The sequence below is a fragment of the Physella acuta genome, unplaced genomic scaffold, assembly GCF_028476545.2.
Source record: "Physella acuta isolate Inbredline_101_S28 unplaced genomic scaffold, ASM2847654v3 ptg000276l, whole genome shotgun sequence".
Lineage (NCBI taxonomy): Eukaryota > Metazoa > Mollusca > Gastropoda > Physidae > Physella > Physella acuta.
This window is the reverse complement of record NW_026731795.1, coordinates 465609-485353: the sequence shown is the minus strand read 5'-3', so window position 1 is coordinate 485353 and position 19745 is coordinate 465609. Positions and strand designations below refer to the sequence as shown.

Genomic DNA, 19745 nt, shown 5'->3' with positions numbered 1-19745 from the left:
GGAAAATGTTGACGACAGAAACGCTACGTGTTTGATGGTTCTTGAAACGGAGTAATCAAAATTAATTCATTTATTAATTATTCATTCATTACTTATTTCTCCGAATTAAAATAACTATATCAGGGTTGAGCATATTAATAAAAATAATTTCAAAACCATACAATTAACATAAATGCTTTATATTAATTAAAATGATAATAATAACAACGATAATAATAATTATAATAGTAATAATAATAATAATAACAATAATAATAATAAAAAGAATAAAAAGCTTATTAAATAGTGATACAAAATGATCTTATTAAAGCTTATATTGTTAAATCCTTACAGGTGCCAGATTTAAAGATTGCTACTGTTGTTGATACGCTGACTTTAAAAAAGCTACAGGAACATATTGAAAAAATCTTTTTTTTTTAATTTGATAGTAGCATTTACTTTTTAAATTATTTCAGTAAATAAAATGTGTAACAGTCAATCAAAAATAAAAAAAATAATCAGTGAAATAAGATTTCTCTAGTTCTTATGTCTTGTAACATATTTTTTTAAAACAAAATATTTGAGATTGATGGTTATTAATAATCATGATTTCTTAAGGCAAAATAGTAATAATAATTTTTATCAGAAACAAGAAATAAAAAAAAAAAATTGGTATTCACACACAGGACAAAATGTATCAGGACAAATGATATCATGGACAAAAAATCTCAGACAAAATATCTCAGACAAAATATCTCACAGCAAAATTTTAATAGTGTATTTTTTGTCTCCTACACTGCACTACCAGCCCTAACGCCGCACAACAAGAGATTTCTTTGCAGTGTTTCTTGCATTCATATCTCATGGGAAAGCGTAGATGAGGAGAGGGTGGAGCACGGCCATTGAAGGAATTGGAAAGAAATAGAAAACTAAAATCGAAAAAAGAGTCAATTTAAATTAATTTAGATCAAAACTTATGGAAGAAACCACGTATCATCTACCTAATGTATCATACTCACGTTTCGATTTGCCAAATTTTTAAAGTTTTGTATACTTGATTAATTAAATACATGATAAATAATCATTAGCTCAAAATACAAATTAGCAATGTCCAGTTGTATCAATGGGAATTTCGTAATGTTTATTTACATTCGACAACCTTATCTTTAGATTTTTATCAAGTAAATCATCTTTGTTCATTGTTACCGATTCGACATACCAGTCGTGAAAACTTTGGTAGCTGTTTTCTAAATCTGGTAGTAAAATTTGTTTACTCCGCTTCATCGGCTGTGGGACGAAATATATGTATCTTAGACACTCAATCAACTGCGTGATGTCCTCGATAATTCTCTTATCCATTTGCATCTCCTGTGTTTTAGACAATACACTACCTGCTGCATCAAAACCTATATATGTATTATCAATTTCTTTCTGGAGCTTATTCCAAAGTTCCTCGATTCTCTGTAAACGATACTCAATGTTTTCCATCGTGTTGATGTTTTCGTGTAACTGATGATGTAATTTCCCCATGAATAAACACGTTTCTTTTAATATTTCCTCTAACTCTATGTTGTTTTTAAAAAGTCTTGCATCGATATTTGCCATGAGATGACTAGTACATGTATCCTGAATTTTTTCCACTCGTGCAAAAAACTCATCAAAACCATTTTCTGGATCGTTTATGTCATACATTAAAAACCTCTCTCCGGTTATGTTTTTAATGTTAATGTACTCGCTTTCAACTTCCTTTTCTATTACGCATTCTTTTGAATAAATCATAATACAAAACGCATAGTTCATATCAATATTGAAATCATCGTGTACAATGGTTAGTAATAAATTCATTTCCCTTACTGTATCCGCTGTAAATGCTAGGAAAATAGCATTATAGCCCATATGGCTTAAACACAGACATGATTTCATATGATCAATAAAATAGTCAAGTTGGATGTCACCATACACAGGGCCATCAACAAGTTTTATTATTCTGTTATCTCGTTCAGAGTAATTCAATGTTAACACTGCACTGTCTCCCTTTTGTGGATTCCTCTTTAAAGAATCTTTGTTTTCATTTGTAACGTAATTTTTTCTTTGCAGTATTGATCTCTTGAATAATTCGATGTTACAGTTTCGAGTCCCTATTAGTAGTATTGAAGATTTCACTTTATAAATACTTAGGTCAAATATTTTCCTGAAATGAATAGATGTTATTTGAAATAGTACAATATTATTGAATACTTTTTTAAAGTGAAATGTAAAAAAAAACAACTTACGTATAACTTTTTTTTCCAAATACCATTTTAGCATTGCAATACATGTAACAACAGCATCAATAAAATAAAAAATAAATATTAAAAAGAAACACTCATTACTGTTTACTGTATTTAAGATTACAAAATTTATCATGAAAAAAAGACACTACACATATTTATTTTTCATGTAATTAATTCCCACTAATTTAGTTTTGATTTTTTTTCCAAAAGTTAAAATATTAAAAGCAAATATGCTATGTTTAATATAAAAAACCCAGCTTTCAATTAGCGCAAAGTAAATTATAAATATATACTAAAAATTAATAATGGCTAAATTTTAGACCTAAATATTCTTTAACACTTCTCCTATGCTTGAATTTTTATTCACATTGCGTGTATATAACTGACAAAAATATATCATTCACAATGCTGTTAGTAAAAAGTAGACAATTTATAATTTAGTAAGTTAGAGGTTAAAATCACTGAGTTATAGAAAATTAATAAAACATTTATGACTTCGTTTGAACATTAGATATTCAATATTCGTTTTGTTGTCTAAATCTATCTAAAACTAAAAATTGCCCATCGCTTAACTAATTACACTGCTACAATAGAAAAAAAAATACCGTGCTTTATGCGAATCCGAATCAATTGTCACCAAAGTAGAGACTAAGAAAAGAAGAAAATACATTTTGCTAAATAAAATGCTATGGCGCGTAAATGTTTACGGTGTTCTCTACAGTATTAGCTAAATAAAAAATAAGTATATAAAAATAAGTATATATATATATATATATATATATATATATATATATATATATATATATATATATATATTTGTAAATATTTAAACTGATTTTTCGAAAAAAAAATTATATAATGTGAAACGATATTTAAGCAATTAAGCAATTTATTTAGATTTATTTATCGATAGAAAACTGGTGAGAAAAAATGTATATAATATGCTCATCAAGGTTCAATATTTACCTTCATGATGCAACAATGCTTTTCTGCAAATGATAGTTAAATAATTAAATGAACGTATAATTTTTTAAAGATATTACACAGTAACGTCTATAGTTGCACTAAAGCTAAGTTTGTGTTTAAATTGTTAGAATTTAAGCTAATTTATTTTGCTCTATATCTAATTTTTATTTTTATATAAACTTACTTCTCGTTGAGTACATTCATCTTTATATCGTCGGTTCCTGAGAAATGTACATTTGTATGAACAAGGGCAGTCTTTGCATTTAAATTTAAATAAGCAATACATATGGGTTTAAAAAAATATCAAATATTATTTTAATATTTTAATAATAGTTTCTAAGTATTCATATATAATTAGTTTATTTAAACAAATACCACCGGCTTGTGGGTCTGGATTCCTGAAATTAAAAATGATTCAATGGTTTTCGGTATTTGAAAACATTTAAAAAAAAAAAAGTAAACAGTATTTTGTTTTAAAAAGATTACTTGAAATTTGTATGAATCCATCTTAAAATCAATGTAGTGCTTACTTTTCATTGCTTTCAGCTTCATCTTTGTTTGTAGAATACTTGGCTAATGATTATTAGAGTATAAAAATATATCCTTACATAAGTCAGATCACTTTTAAGTGTAAACATGATTTAATACTTTAACGATTAAAAAAAAAACAACAGAAAAAAAAACATTACTTTATAAGAAGAGTATTAAACATATATCGAAGTTGGTACTAGCCATTTACATTCGTCTAAAATAACGAGCAGGCGCATATAATTAGTGATTGATTTTTTTATTATGAAAGGTGCTTACCCCTGTAAAACATCCTGGAAAGTAAATATTTAATGCATTAAAAAAAACAAAAAAAAAACTTATTAGCTAGAGCTATATAAAATGATAAACATAAAACCGAAAAAAATTGAATTTTTTACACACCTGTCAATGCCTGGCACACCTTTTTCTGGTTTACCTGTCATGTAGTTTTAATGTAACACACATTTCACTTTACATTGTACATAAATAGGGCATAATAATATAATTTATTGAAAATGTTAGAAGATTTGTAACTGTAATTTAAATATATAAAATATGTATATTAGGACTAGAACAATTTATTTACTATGGATAAGTTATAGTTGTTTATTTTAAGAATAAACATACGCACATCTTTTGATAAGTATTAAACAGATCACACATATCACAATGATAGCGATGGTCAAAAATATAGAAAGTACTATCACAGTGCTTTCATAGTCACAGGCAGAAGCTGAAAAAGAATTTAGCAGTACATTTTAAGCCAATGTTAAAAATGCATTAATGTATAGTCAAAATTACAATGTGTGTCACAATACTATTAAAAAGAAATTACCATGTAATTTACAAGTGAAATGAATTTTCATTTCATTGTAGTTATTAATATTAAATGGTTGTGGATAGAACATTATTTAGCAATAATACAACTACTGGACATGTAATATCTTCTAATAAGGTGACACATATACTGCCTGTTTTTAAAATATATGCGTACTGTATTTTCATGTATTTTTCATAACCTACATCTAAACATACAATCTCTGAACAGTAGAGGTAGCAAATTATATTTAATTATCGCATGATGAGTATAATCCTATAATATAACATACTGAACAACAACAATGGTAAAAACACAGACAGTTTATATAAGCTTTATTAATCATAACACTAGATATATTGCTTAACGTTGAAGAAAATAAGATTTATTGTATGCTCTTCCTTTATGAAAAATTTAAAAATACTCACTTTGTGTACTAATTTTAGCACAGTCATTTTCCGAACACACAACTGGTAAGCAAGCAACAGCTTGATCTATTTTCGTAGAGATATGTTTAAGATAATAATTTGATTTGGTTAATTAAATCAAGCAAATTTTTGTCCTTATTGACTTTCTTTTAAGTTAAAGTACCTGTTAATTCTGTAACACTTGTGATGTATTCATCCGATTGTTCACCTACACGTGTATTGTTCATGTACCAATCAAAGATTGAAGTGTTCCCATCCAATCGCCTACACCGACATTTTATTTGTTGTTGTTTCACCTCACATTCTTTTAGTACCACTGTCTTTGGCTCTGTCAACAGTTAGAAACCGATTTAGGGAAATCTGTACGCTTTTCAGACAGACGAATTAGACGCTCAACCACCTTTAATGACATTAAACTTCAGCCATAGTTTATTTATGTCATAGAACGTATCTGAGCCAACCCAGCTTTGATGGGTACCTAACTCACATTAGGGAAAGAATAGGCAACTGTACACACTATCCCTTTTTATGCCGAGTTCACAGAATCAGGTGAACTCTACTTCTATTGTCCCATGGACCGTCACATTCTAAAATGGAATTTTACTTTAGCAAGGTACCACCAAAGTATTATCGCTTAGATAACCGTTCGTTTATGAAATGATAATATAACTGTTTCCCATTTATAAAGGGATACAGCCAAAATAATTACTACCAGTAACTATTTTAAAAATAAGGCAATTTTTTTTTCGAATCGATCGCTGTCCTATTTTAAATACTATTCTTTAACAACAACAAAAACTTCACTCTCATAAATCAATCGCTAACGATTCCCAATATTAGTATTTGATTTTGTTTAAAATATACCTATGTTTAACGAAGACGACGTATTTAGTCCTAGCTTGTAATTAGTTTTAGATGCGACTAAATTTGGATAGACGAAGAAGGTAAAGTACTCCGTTTGTAAATGCAGGTCTTCTCTTAGAAATGTGGTCTTGCAACTGGAATTGTAATAAGCTGGTTCCTCTTTTTCTTTTGAGTTGATACATGAAATTGGAGGTGACGGAACATTTCTTCTTTCCACAATCATCTGAAAAATGTAATACATTTTAGTATCTTATTTATAAAAGGAAAAAAACGGTAGTTTAGTATAGAAAAACTTAATTTTTAGGAATAGGATTATTACTATTGTGAGACGGTTGTGTATTTTTTAATGGTATTAGCAATGTAAAGTAGTCATTGGGATAAACCTCAAATAAATAAATTTAAAATTTAATCATGTTGGAATCCGAAAGAAAAAGAAATAAATTTTTACCATTGCTTCTGGAAATATATTTTTGACTTTGCAATCGACATTGTAACCTTCGATAGACCACATGTATTCACAAAAAATATCTCTAGGCTTAGCTGTTAAAAAATATTTACATTTTGATTATGCTGTAAAAGTAAAAAAAAAAAAAAATTAAGAAATATATTTCAAATGTTTGTTTATTGAATCTAATAAAAAAAATTATTTCATTAAAATCACATTGTTTTAAAACCATGATCATCATCTTGAGTTTTACATTGCGTACATTTAAAATATATTTTTTTCTTCGTCTTCTTTGTTCTTAATTGTATAGTCATAATATATTTCGACTAACACAATTAGTTCTAACTTGTCAACATGTTAAGCACCCTATAGCTCGCTGACACAGCCTGCATTTGTTTCTCTATTGGCTTCCTTAGTCTATTTCCATCCTGACTGACTTGAACAGACGACAAGGCAGTAGTTGTGTGATTTAGAAGTTTTCTCTCCTTGAATCTAACATGCCCTGGGGTTCGAAATCGGGACTTTTCGGTTTAGTAACTAAGCGCCTCACCGGACACTTTCTAAAAATATTGTTACAATTTTGTAATTATACTAATAGTTATTAAATGAATTTTAGAACGTCACATTTCATTTTGAAATTGGTATGATTATATTTAAACTACATCCGCAGTGCTTATTACTATATTGTATTAACCCTATACTTACCATAGACTTGTAGGGTACAGTAGTAGAAAACCTCTACACTAAGGCTAGATGTGTGGGTTCTCAATTTCCAAAGTCCTTTGGAGCTACTTGACAATTTTCTTGTCACATAATTAACTCGTAGAGAGAACACAATCGTGTTGTTGACCAGTTCAACCTTTGCCGTCAGCCAGTTGATGTCGTTGGTGACACAGTCACCAGCATCAACAGGACATTCAGCGACTAAAATGTCGTCTTTTGTCCACATGACCATTGTCGTGTCACTCGGAGCTTTAGACATGGTATGTTTCAGTTCATATGGCTGGCCCTCTTCTGCTGGGCTGCATGCATATAAAACTGTAACGTATATTTTTAGATATGTATAAATAATTTAATATTATAACTTTACCGCTAGCTAACCTAGGATAACTGTCCGTTTTTTATTATCTGTTGCAATCCGCAAAGCACTATTTTTCCACAATGAATTTATCAATAGAATGGTAAATTTTTAACACCACTTACAACTAGGCAACAAACTGATTACATTTAGACACTATGCTTCGTCTGTTGAAGCTTCTTTAAGTGCATCAGGAACAATTCCCCGTTACTTTTCAATTAACATTTTCTTCATTGAGACATGAGGCCTAAGGTTAGCCACTATGGTTGTTACTGCGCGATCTTTATCACTGCGTTTTTTCTTTGTTTCAACTTGTTTACAAAAATGTGCTTCACATTTAACATTGAAGATCAATTGTGATAAATGGCGAAGAGAAATGGCGGGGAAAGGCGAAGCGTGCTATACACAATTCGTATTTAGTATTTTAAGAAGGAGGTGGAGTGGGAGTGTTCGATTGTCACTAAGCAGCAGTGGCGCAGGCAGAGGGTGGGTTAGGGGGGGTCATAACCACTCCATAGACCCCACGGTATATAGAAAAAGTATGAGGGGGGGGGTGAAAATCGAAAGTTTGTCCCCGGGTAAAAATTGGAACCCCCCTTTGAGACGATCCTGGCTACGCCACTGCTGAGCAGTGTCTGCTAATGTGTACTGACGTGCCGCGTTGTAAAATTACTATTGTGGTCCCCCACACCCCATATTGAAAACCCACTACAAACTTCTAGACACTTCATGCTTGAATTTACTTTTAATTTATTCTTAGAATACGACTATAAAATCTCAATATCTTACCTGCAACAGCCAGAAGATAAATATACAACTAAATATTTTGTTATCTATTCCTAGAATACGAATATAAAATCTCTATATCTTACCTGCAACAGTCAGTAGATAAAAATACAACAAAATAATTTGTGCTCGATTCATGTTGCGTCTCTGAAACGATAGTAGTGTTTACTCTATGCACAGTGTAAATACAAGTGTAGACACAATCGTGGTTGTGTTGGGAGGCGGGGAGGGGGTGGACTACAATTAACCTTCCGCCTTCTTTTCAAAATCTAGCTTAACCAATCCGGTTTCAGCATTCAATGTGTAAGATAACATGTTTGACTAGTTCTACACACGGGTCGAATTTCACACGTTGCACATTAGGTTTTGTGCCTTGGCCGTGACATATATTCTCCTTTATCGTTATCAATGACTCGGCTCTGCCTGCTGAATGGGCTATAGTAAAGAGCACTTGAGACTCCTAGCTCTTATGTATGCTTGCGGGTTTTCGGGTTTGTGATTGAGACACACTTGCTAGATAGTGTCGGTAGTGATTGAGACACACTTGCTTGATAGTGTCAGTAGTGATTGAGACACACTAGCTAGGTAGTGTCGGTAGTGATTGAGACACACTAGCTTGATAGGGTCGGTAGTGATTGAGACACACTAGCTAGGTAGTGTCGGTAGTGACTGAGACACACTAGCTTGGTAGTGTCGGTAGTGATTGAGACACACTAGCTAGGTAGTGTCGGTAGTGATTGAGATACACTAGGTAGGTAGTGTCGGTAGTGATTGAAAACACTAGCTTGGTACTGTCGGTAGTGATTGAGACACACTTGCTTGGTAGTGTCTTTAGTGATTGAGACACACTTGCTTGGTAGTGTCTTTAGTGATTGAGACACACTTTGCTGATAGTGTCGGTAGTGATTGAGACACGCTTGTCTCGATAAGAAATGTAAGTGTATGTTTTTGTACAGCTTTCAAATTCCAAATGTAATATCAATTAATCATGAACTGAAACTAAACACTATTTTATTGGAAACAAATATGATTATTTATTTTAAAAAACAACAATCTCGTGATTAAAAAAAAACAAATGATTATTAATTTAATACAACTCTTAAAGTGAAAATACGATAAAAACTTTAGATTCCACGTTAACACTGATTTTATTTAACAGTGCATCTTTGGGTTGGTGTTGAGGTTGGCATGGTAGTGTCGGTAAAGCTCATGGTTGCTCAACCTAAAAACCCACAAAAAGAAAAGGCTGAAAAAGGAGTCAAAGGCTTATATGACCCATAACAGAATGACAAGTAATACTTAATTGAGTTGGAGGAAATCTCGTTAATTATTACATCATTACAATAAAGAACGACGAAAAAATAAGAAGTTTTGGTTGTGTAAACGTACACAAACCATTTAACTTTAATAAGTAAACACGTGGCAGCATATATTATCAATAGAAATTTCATGAATACATCATTATGCCTTAAAATATCCATTGAGTTATTTTTTAAATTGTATTTGTTGGCAATTACAAAAAAAATAAATAAATAAACTGAAACGTTTTAATTACTAGACAGCTATATCTAAATCACTACGGAGTACCAGAACGGAACGGCTATTTTAACATTCAGTTATTTATGGTAATTCCCGATGTTACATAGTAAAGTAAAGTAGAGAATCATATTTAGATATAGCGATCCGTTAGATGAAGTAGAGTTCATATGTTTCATGACTGCGGCGTATGAAAGGAAGGTGTGGTCAGAACTCTATCCAGCCGAATTTATTTTCCCTAACATGAGTTTGGTACCCATCAAAGTTGGGTCAAAGACGCTCTACCTGTTTATGCCACGCCGTCCATCCAATGTTACATAGCGAGTATATTTAATGTACGATAACATATTTGATACAATTTTAGGTGAGTAAATGGAGTGCTTTATTTACATCAGCATTTACATAGTATGAGGGTTTTTTATCAAAATATATATAGAAAATCATATAACTTCTTTTCAGATCAGTAATGCTATCACTGATAGTTTGTAAAATTGCGATTTTCCGTACAGCCAACGCTATAACTATGGGTTAGTGCAACATTTGCATCAGTTTCAAATGTAAAAGTCTTTTGTTGGCATAGCAGAAAGCACATAATACGTCAATATAACTACAATGAAATCGTGAAAGGCAGTTTGTAGCCAATGCCATTAAAAATAGACAGAGTAACAATTCACGATACATATTTAAATGACTTAATCAAATTTTTAAATATTTACAATCTGCGTTTGGCAAATTACAAAGTTTGGATATTTTTGGTAAAATATAAATTTTGTATTTTTTTTTCAAAAAATCATAAAAGTCGTTACTTTGTAAATCTAAATTAAGCTTTTATTTATCTAATTCATAAAATAAAATTAGAATTTTGATTTTTCAAGTCAACAATCTTTTTAAAAAGTTCACTTTCAGCTCTGCAAAATTCTCGTAAAATAATAGTTTTTATAAATCAACACTGACTGTTATAAATAAAGAAAAAGCATTTAAACATGAAGGAATAACATGCTTCTGAAAATGCAGTCAATAATGTAAAAATAATCTAGCGATGCATAAAATATTTTTAAAAAATCGGTAAAATGGTATACTCTACATTTCAAAGCTAAAATTTAAAACAAAAATGGCAAAAAATTAACAAAGCTTAAAATTAATATAAACGATTTTTTAAAATTAACTATAAAGATAAAATTATATATATATATATATATATATATATATATATATATATATATATATATATATATATATAAATATATATCTGCGTGATTGTGTTTGCTTAATAATAATAATATAAACAATTGTTTGAAATTATTTAATTTAATAATGTATAATGTAGTAATATTGATGTTTAATATAAAGATAAAAGAATATATATAGCCTATATATATATATATATATATATATATATATATATATATATATATATATACATCTCTATGTGTATATGTATATCTGCGTGTGCGTGTTTGTGTTTGCAGTTGTATGTTAGTGTGTGTATAAATATCATAAAACCTTTTTAATTATACTAGTTTTTGAGTTTTAGGAAAAAAAAATTGATTTCTTTTTTAGCTTAGTTTATTAAGCTTCATTTTGAAATTACTGTTTAGTACACAGTCTTTTTCGCGTATTGTTAAATCTACATACCATTCTAGAAAATTCTGATAACATTCTCTCATATCGGGCAATAGTTTATCATGAATTCTCTTTATTGGCTAAGCAACAAAATAAACTTTTTGAAAACACTGGATCAGATACTTCACGTCTTCAAATACCTTAAGAGTGGGGTTTTTAGATTGGTCCTCTGATTGTAACGTTGTTTGTTCAATTGCTCCCTCATAAAACGTCTCATTTTGTACGCCAGAATCAGCTGAACTATCAACATTGTAATGTAGATAATCATCCCATGTTTTTGCAAGAATCTGTAATCTTTCTTGTATTTCTCTTAGTTTAGTTTCTCTGTCATCATTGTCTCTTTTTTCAGTGTCTTCTGTTTGTGTTTTATTACATTCCCTTTCAGTATTTAACATGTATTTGATATCTCCTTTTCCAATTTTACTTTCGATGTCGCCTGGCTTGTTAGAAATTATTTCCATTAAGAGCGATAATTCTTTTGAAACTGTTTCTAAATTATTGTCACGTGCTAGTGTTTCAGCATTTTCTGCAAACACTGGCTCTGCGTTTACTTTACCCATCTGACACACCAGAGAAAAAAAATCATTATTGTCATTGTAAGTGACTAAGGGGTAAAACTGAATAAATCTTTCTCCAAATGACGTTTTAAATTCATTATCCATTTTCGTTTGTTTAATTTCAATACTTTTATCTTTCATCGTATTTTCTCTGGGATCATTATTCATGTATTCATATTCTTTGTAGTTGACATTATTTGATTTAATTAGAATTATGTTATTCATATTGAAAGCAAACGTCTCATGCAATATCTTTGTTAAAGGACTGATTTCTTTTTCTTTATCAGTCGTATATACCACAACAACAGCATTGTAGCCCTCACGACAGAGAACAAGACAGGATTTCATTTCTTCTATAAATTTCTTGACCTCTTTCTGATCATACACGGGGCCGTCTACTAGTTTAAACACTGCATCCTCACGTTTAGAGTAATGAACTTGTAATTTTACGTTGTCCGGTAGTTTAACTTTCTCCCCGCTCGTGTCGAATATTATTTGTTTTGTTTTGCAATCCATGATTTTCCATTTTGTCGAGTCCTTTACAAATGCTTTTACTTTCTCACTTGTAATACAGTAGGGTTCTTGAAGCAGTGATCTCTTAAACAATTCTTTATTACAGTCTTTTGTTCCTAGAAGTAGTATTGATGTTTTAACATTGTAGACGCTGAAGTCAAACCTTAAAAAAGAAATCACAGTTAAGTATTTAGTTTAACTATCTCAATAAGCAAATCAATACTTAAAAATACATTATGTTTATATGTGGTATACAACGTTAATTTATTAGTTGTGTGGCTTTATCGTTACTTTAAGATATTTCCTCGACAAATATTCAGTTTGTAAACGCATTTATATTGCAACTTTTGAAAGTCTCTGGTTATAATATCATTTGCAAAAGCTTCCATTTACTATCTCGATAAGATGGAGCTAACTGTAGCCAGTTGTTCAGAAATCGGGCTCTAGAGTTGACTGTCCCTCACGATACACTAAGGGAGAAAGCAAAACGCCATGTCGAAACTACGGATCTTCCGATTGTTAACATGATCGACAAAAACGTTCGATATTCGTAGAACACACTTCTACCTTGTTGTAAACGTACATAGAAAGGATTGAGAGAGACAAGAGAGAGAGAGGGAGAGAGATAGAAAAATAAAATGCAGTATTGTATTAACTTTGAACAAGAAAAATTAGAAGTTGTAAATATTTAGTTAAAATGAAACCTATATTTCGAAAGACTTATCCAAATCACACAATTAGACTCAATATTTAGACAGTAATTTTTAAGTCTAAATATTAATTGTAAACATACGTTTTGATAGTTTTTCGTTCAAATACAAATAGGACGACTTATAATATTTATATAATCGTGGATGCTAGCTCTGTTTTAACTAAATCTAGCCTACCTTGGTTTGTCCGATTTAACGTCATGTTTTGTAATATCGGAGGAACCTTGTTCTAAAAAAAAGAAACAAATATATTTTTAAAAATCTATGTGCAAATCTTTATATTCAAAGGTACTTAGGGTATATATCTTCTTAATAAATGTATATACATATAAACCAGAGATATCCTAAACAAAGAGAATTATTTATCTCACCGTTGCTAACTTCATCCACTTTTCTGAAATTAAAATAGCAAAAAAGTTCCTTTTAATTATTTTTGAACAACCTTTGCAGCTCTTTTTCATTACTATTATATCATACACCTGCTAGCTAGTTCAATAAATTAAAATATTTTTCTTTTTATAAAAGACAAAAAGCTATAGTATACTCTACGTTCCCAAAAATAAAAAAGTAGATACATGTAAAAATTCAAATTTACTGTTAAAACGTTATAGGATTGTTTTCTTGACTTAATATGTATACGTACATTTCAGAAGTTGAAGAAAGCGTAGCTTCATTTTTTTCTGTTAAAAGGAATTATAATTATTACGATACAATTATACAGAAAATACAATTTACAATATTTGGTGATAAACATAGTAGCTAATACAAAGTTGTTACAGGCAAATAAACATAAGTTTTCATTTAACAATTTTCTAATAAATAAGTGCTTAGCCTACCGAAAGCTAATCATTTAAATTTCTCGATACAAATACTTAAGTTCCATTTTTTATTTTTTTAAATATTGATGATTTACATCTCAATGTTTCGTGAAATTAGAAGGGAAAGAACGAACGAGTGAGAGTTGTCGAACAATACTCTTGACGTATGGTGTCGGTGAATCTTTGGGGATCAATTCGTTGCGTTAAAGTATGAACTTACCAGTGTTACTTGAAGTTCCTTCTCTAAATGATAAAAGAAATTATTTTAATTTAATTTTGCAATTAAATAATATTGTACAATGTTCCTTAAATCTGCCTTTAAATGATTGTGAAAAGTAAGCCTAGTCAATAATCTATGGTGTAAATCAGGGGTCTTTAAACTACGGCCCGCGGGCCGGATGCAGCCCGCGAAGTGCTCTCATCCGGCCCGCGAAGATCTTTTTGTCCAAGGAAAAATCGTTTGTTGGTGATGGCTGAGCAACTTTGCCCAGAAAAATCAAAGACATGCCTGGAAGAAACTGGCCCCCGAACTGAAATTTGATAGTTAATGCGGCCCTCGGAATGAAAAGTTTGGAGACCCCTGGTGTAAATTGACGCAGAAATTTGCAAACGGTTTTAAATGGGATTAAACATTATAAAACACATTTATTAAAAATATACAAAAAATGAGAAAGATGTGTTGAAAAATAACAGATATTTTAACTTACAATGCTATTTAACATGTAACTTGTTGATTATAATTGAGTTATGGAAATGAAGTAACTTACTTATCAGTAGTCAATAGTGATTTTGATTCACCAGATTCTGCAGGCTCTGAAATGTTTTTGATATATCATAAAACCAGTGCATTGAACAGAATTTATAATAATTTAATTATTTACGTATTTGTAAATTAAAGCAAAAGGCTATTGCTACTTTGCAAAGTATGTAAGGCTATTTTGTAAAATACGTGGTTTTTAAAAGCTAAAATATCAAATATAAGTAAAATGTTTAATATTGTTTTTCAAATATCACTAAAAAATGATATATTTGATAAAATAGTAATGATCATATTAAGCATTATCATTGTTGCAATTTAAAATTTTTAAAAAGTACAATCAACTATAAAATGAAACAAACCTTCTTTTTTACCATCTGTTCTGTAAATAAAAAATCAGATAAAATATAATATGCACACGTTTTAATTTGTCAGAAAAATACAAACAGTGCTGAATTGTCGACTATACAAAACACTAAGTCAATTGGGAGCTTAATATGCATACGTATTAAAGTTGTAATAGTGTAAACAGGAGAAAGAAAATACCATCAAAATCTTATCCTAATAATTCACTGAGACTTCTTCTTCTTCGTTCTTAATTATTAGTGTTGAAGGGGGTCGAGATTTATCTGCCAGTGGGTTTGAACTCGAGACTTTGTTCGAATTTATCAACCATGATCTTTTTGCCGACTCGACCACGCCTCCAACACAATTAAGCGTTACGTGTCAACTGGTTATGCGCAATTGAGGCCATTGACTCCGATTTCAGCCTGCTTTTCTTTTTGGATTTGCTTCCATAGCCTTTGTCCAACCAAGAACAAACTACAAGGCAGCAGTTGTTTGATTTTGGAGTTGTCTCTCCTAGAAGAGTGGCTGTCCCCAGCTAACGAGCCTCATCTGCCCGAGGGTTCGAACTCGAGACTTTTCGGTTTAGCAACCATGAGCTTTACCGACTCGACCATGCAGACCCCTATTCACTGAGACAATTAACGACTATAACAACAAAACAGCGACTTAATTTAAATGTTTTACTTTAAAAAAGACATGCTGTTTAAAATTGTAAAAAAAAACCCATTAAACTCTTACCTTTTCATTGGAAAATTCATTTTGTCTTTAAATAGTTTACCTGTCGATACATGTTTGTAATATTCTTTTCAATAAGTGGCACAACATGAATTGCATATATTTTTCTTCAATTATAAAATAGTTTTTTCTTATTTTAGCCTATAGTATAAGCTAAACGGTTTAAACAGTTCGTGTTCCAAACATTAGTAAAAATATTAATGTCATAGGCACATTTATTGTTGTGACATAATTTATGTTAATTAACCAATAACGCCTATCTATGTTAATCGATATTTTGTGCTATTTTATTTTTATTTATCTCATCCCTGTTCAATTCAGCTTTTATACGCTGAGCTTATTATGTTTATAATCAACAATAGCCCGAAACATTTATATTTTGAATATTTCTTTTAACAAACATAGACATCGCATATTAAAATACAATTGACAACACTGTTAATTATTTTTTCAACGTTTTTTTTTCCTTTAGTGTAGACCATGCACAGTATTTAAAGAAGTATATTAATTTAGTACAGCAGTAGCAGAAAACAGCTTTATTTGTACAAAACTGGTGTAGTTACTATGGCATTCCGGTTGGAAAAAGCACATTGGCATGCGAAAAGGTAAAAATTAAATTCCAAATAAAAATATTTACGATATATTTTGAATTATGAAATGAAAAAAAAATCCCTTACACAATGGTGTGTATATGAAGACCAAAACTAAAATCCCCAAAATGGCTGCTACAAGTAGTATAACGAGTACAATCACAGCGCTGTTGTCTACATCTGAAAAATAATAAAGACTTTCAATCAAAGAGTATCTTGGTGATTTCCCATTTGAATAAAATGTAAACATTAACAACCCATAATATATTTTATTAACTGTTTTCATGGCCAATAAAAATCGAGAACGATTTCAAGAAAATCCTCAAGAAAATTTTAGAAAATACGCTTTTCTTAATGGACATTTTAAAAAGCCTACGGTAGACATTTTTAGGTTTAAAAATATAAAAATATCCGAATTTGCTTGAAATGATATTAGCATTTTAGGGTGTCAGATATTTGCCTGAATAGCTAGGGCTTTTTCTTAGAACCAACTTTTTGTCTCAATGCGCTGTTATATTTGGATTCTAATTGTATTGATTATTGACTCACTATATATTTGATTAATTAATCCAAGACCTGTTGGCATTGTGTGGATAATGAAATTCCTACAAACACTTACTCAGCATAAATTTTATAGAAAACAACCCTTGCAGCTGTTTTCAAAGATTAGTTGCAAAGAATAATAGAAAATACGAATAAATTAACCTACCATGATACTGACGCGTCGTTTCAGTCGTAATAGGTTTACAAATTATGTCATCAACTGTTAAATACATTTATAAAATTAATGAATAGTTGAAAAACAGTCATTTAAATTAATAATTCATAGAAAATCGAGAAAGGCGTCCATCTGACCAATTTAATTTTAGTTTTGATTATATACATTTACAAATATTGCTAGGTAATTTTAACGTTTTAAAATTAAGTTTTATAATTCACGTATGTGCATATATAATTCAAAGATTGTATTAATGAAACTAATGGAAAGGGTATACAGAGTAAACCCACCTGCACCAGGAGATGTTGCCGCTGTATAGTATTGTGATTTCTGTTTCACCTCAACGTCGTTAGCGTACCAATTAAAACCAGACTTACTGTCGTCTGTGTCTAGCCTTTCACAACTACAGCTTATAGAACTAGTTGTTCTGTTGCAGTCTCGAACAGATATTGAAGACGGTTCTATTTTTAAAAATTAAATACAAGTGTATTAAATCTAATAATAATATTTCAGAAAATAAATAGAGACATTAAATATATAGCAGTAATAAGCGGTATTTTGCTGGACACCATTATTGTTCCTTAGCAAATAGATGAATTTCTTATTTTGCTTTGACATAATTGTAATGATAGATTTTAGAATCTATCAGTGTCACTTCCTCTACTTTTATAATTCAATAAAAAACAAGTAAACCACTGAACTATTATTAAAGCTAAGGACCAATGTACATTCAGGCTGTAGACATGTCTTATAAATTGAGTTTTTTCGCGAGGAACTATAGCGACATATCTTTCTACTACCCTCCGAAGCGAGCTTTTTTGATAACTACGACTAACGGTGCAGACTTTAGCACAAGAGTAAAAATAAGGAAATTTTTACTATATCAACAATTAACGATATAAACATACATAATTCATTGGTGTAGCAAAATAAGATCTCAATGCACAATATATGCATGCTCAGCATTCACGACTGAGCATAATCCACGTATTATAATACGTTAAATTTGTATTTGTATATATATTTTCTGTGGAATTGAGACAGATTGTATAGTTTTCTTTTTTAAAATGCTTTTTATTCAAATTAATAACTGCTAAATTAAATTCATTTTAGCACACCTGTATGTGGTAAATAAAGAGGGTGTATTAGACCTTACCTATGAGTAAAGACATAGAAACATTTGTGCCGATCAGGTTATAATCTTTAGTTCCTATCACACTGGGGTAAACGCAAAAAGTAAAATCTTCCATTTCCAAATGTAATTCACTTGTATTAAATCTTCTCTCACAGATTGTTTCGTAGTAAACTGGGTCGTATGTCATAGGTGTGTTCTTGCATGTATCTGAGTTTGAGTCTACTGACGTTCTGAATACAGTAATCTGTTTGCAATAAACATTACATAATTTTATCTCAAAGATTTTATATACATTTTCTTAAGATTTGTTTTTTAAGCTAAATTTTCTTTTATAATCTTTGCTCTTAAAATGATGTAGTTTCCCAATACGTATCACATTTTAGAGTAAATCGAACATTGACAGTTGTTTGCAAAATATCTATTAACAAAATATAAATATCTTGAAATATTGAAGTATTTTTTTACCAATTATTAAATGCATCATTAGTTTGTTGAGGTAAAATAACAGACATAAACCATAGTGTTACCAAAGCCTCTGGGTATATTTGTCTTCCGTAGCAAGACACGGTTAGACCTTCTTTGGACAAAGTCTTTCTACAATTTGTCTCTGCTGGCTTTGCTGTAATCGTTTCAAAATAATAAAATGAATGTTTTCGTTATTTATTATAAAAACCTATAACTATGTTTACATTTTTTGGCGATAATCTAATTTAAGTTATATATATATTTATGTATAAGAAACACATACATGAGAAAATGGAGCATGTACTGCACTTTCAAGAAGCTGCCCAGGTACACACATTTAAGCAATTTTCGCATCTATTCGACAAGCTGTATTTTTACATGTTTACATAATTATTTAAAACTATTAATAATATTTAATGATACATTTATTAATTTTGTGTACAGTGTCAAGAAACTCACAAAAAACCTGAAGACTACAGTGATAAAACACCTCTACCCTGGGACTGGAAGTGTGTGTTTTTAACTTCCAAAGTCCTTTGGCGTTGCTCATTAATTCTCTTGAGACTCTACTAATGTCTAATATAAATATAAATGTTTCGTCAAATTTTTCGACTTTTGCCGTCACCCAGTTGAGGTTGTTAATTATACAATCCGCAGCAGCTAGAGGACATTCTGCTACTAAAATGTCGTCTTTTGTCCACATCACCAGTGGCGAGTCAATTGGAACTGTATCCATGATATACTTTAGTTGGTATGGCTGGCCCTCTTTTGCTGGTTCACAAGCGTATATTACTGAAATATATATATATATATATATATATATATATATATATATATATATATATATATATATATATATATATATATATATATATATATTTATATTTATATATATATGTATATATATAGATATATATATATGCATATATATCTATATCTATATCTATATCTATATATCTATATATATATATATATATATATATATATATATATATATATATATATATAGGGCCTATATATATAATTTTAATATTCAATTTGATTTTATTTAATGAGAAGAAATATAAAAATGGTGT

At 30.1% G+C, this 19745-nt stretch overlaps 2 protein-coding genes across 5 annotated transcripts in view; both read right to left on the bottom strand.

The window, feature by feature from the left end:
* Nucleotides 1-473: 473 nt before the first annotated feature.
* Nucleotides 474-8405, bottom strand: LOC131939400 (uncharacterized). 2 transcript variants are annotated; one of them, XM_059297684.1, is made up of 15 exons: nt 8251-8405; nt 7006-7338; nt 6304-6395; nt 5856-6078; nt 5155-5319; nt 4992-5057; nt 4378-4479; nt 4149-4182; nt 4026-4039; nt 3749-3791; nt 3594-3616; nt 3403-3439; nt 3219-3241; nt 2858-2900; nt 474-2170 (listed from the first exon to the last, which is right to left on the bottom strand). In XM_059297684.1, exons 1-15 carry the CDS (start codon nt 8300-8302, stop codon nt 1081-1083), a joined length of 2340 nt encoding a protein of 779 aa, XP_059153667.1. In that variant the 5' UTR covers nt 8303-8405; the 3' UTR covers nt 474-1080. The 2 variants fall into 2 exon arrangements, with proteins under 2 accessions (XP_059153667.1, XP_059153668.1); XM_059297685.1 differs by having other exon boundaries at nt 3597-3616.
* A 2554-nt stretch (nt 8406-10959) lies between these two features.
* The window catches only part of LOC131939358 (uncharacterized), a 54351-nt gene continuing 45565 nt past the window's right edge, over nt 10960-19745 (bottom strand). For 2 of the 3 annotated variants that reach the window (XM_059297640.1, XM_059297639.1), the window contains exons 3-16: nt 19129-19461; nt 18732-18823; nt 18226-18448; nt 17360-17530; nt 17061-17114; nt 16439-16531; nt 15765-15804; nt 15041-15060; nt 14689-14734; nt 14142-14164; nt 13747-13783; nt 13475-13497; nt 13281-13332; nt 10960-12556 (exon numbers count right to left, since the gene is read on the bottom strand). In XM_059297640.1, the coding sequence (XP_059153623.1) occupies nt 11404-12556; nt 13281-13332; nt 13475-13497; nt 13747-13783; nt 14142-14164; nt 14689-14734; nt 15041-15060; nt 15765-15804; nt 16439-16531; nt 17061-17114; nt 17360-17530; nt 18226-18448; nt 18732-18823; nt 19129-19461 (2360 nt within the window). In that variant the 3' untranslated portion in view covers nt 10960-11403. The remainder of the gene's footprint in view (nt 12557-13280; nt 13333-13474; nt 13498-13746; nt 13784-14141; nt 14165-14688; nt 14735-15040; nt 15061-15764; nt 15805-16438; nt 16532-17060; nt 17115-17359; nt 17531-18225; nt 18449-18731; nt 18824-19128; nt 19462-19745) is intronic. The other variant, XM_059297641.1, reaches the window with a different exon arrangement.

Excerpts from the sequence above, each read along its gene's own strand:
- LOC131939400 (XM_059297684.1), bottom strand. The coding sequence starts at position 8,302 with ATGAATCGAGCACAAATTATTTTGTTGTATTTTTATCTACTGACTGTT. Across the intron at positions 4,480-4,991 it reads TGCTAAAATTAGTACACAAA|CTTCTGCCTGTGACTATGAA; the intron begins GTGAGTATTTTT and ends ATTCTTTTTCAG. Across the intron at positions 3,242-3,402 it reads ATGAATGTACTCAACGAGAA|AAAAGCATTGTTGCATCATG; the intron begins GTAAGTTTATAT and ends TATCATTTGCAG.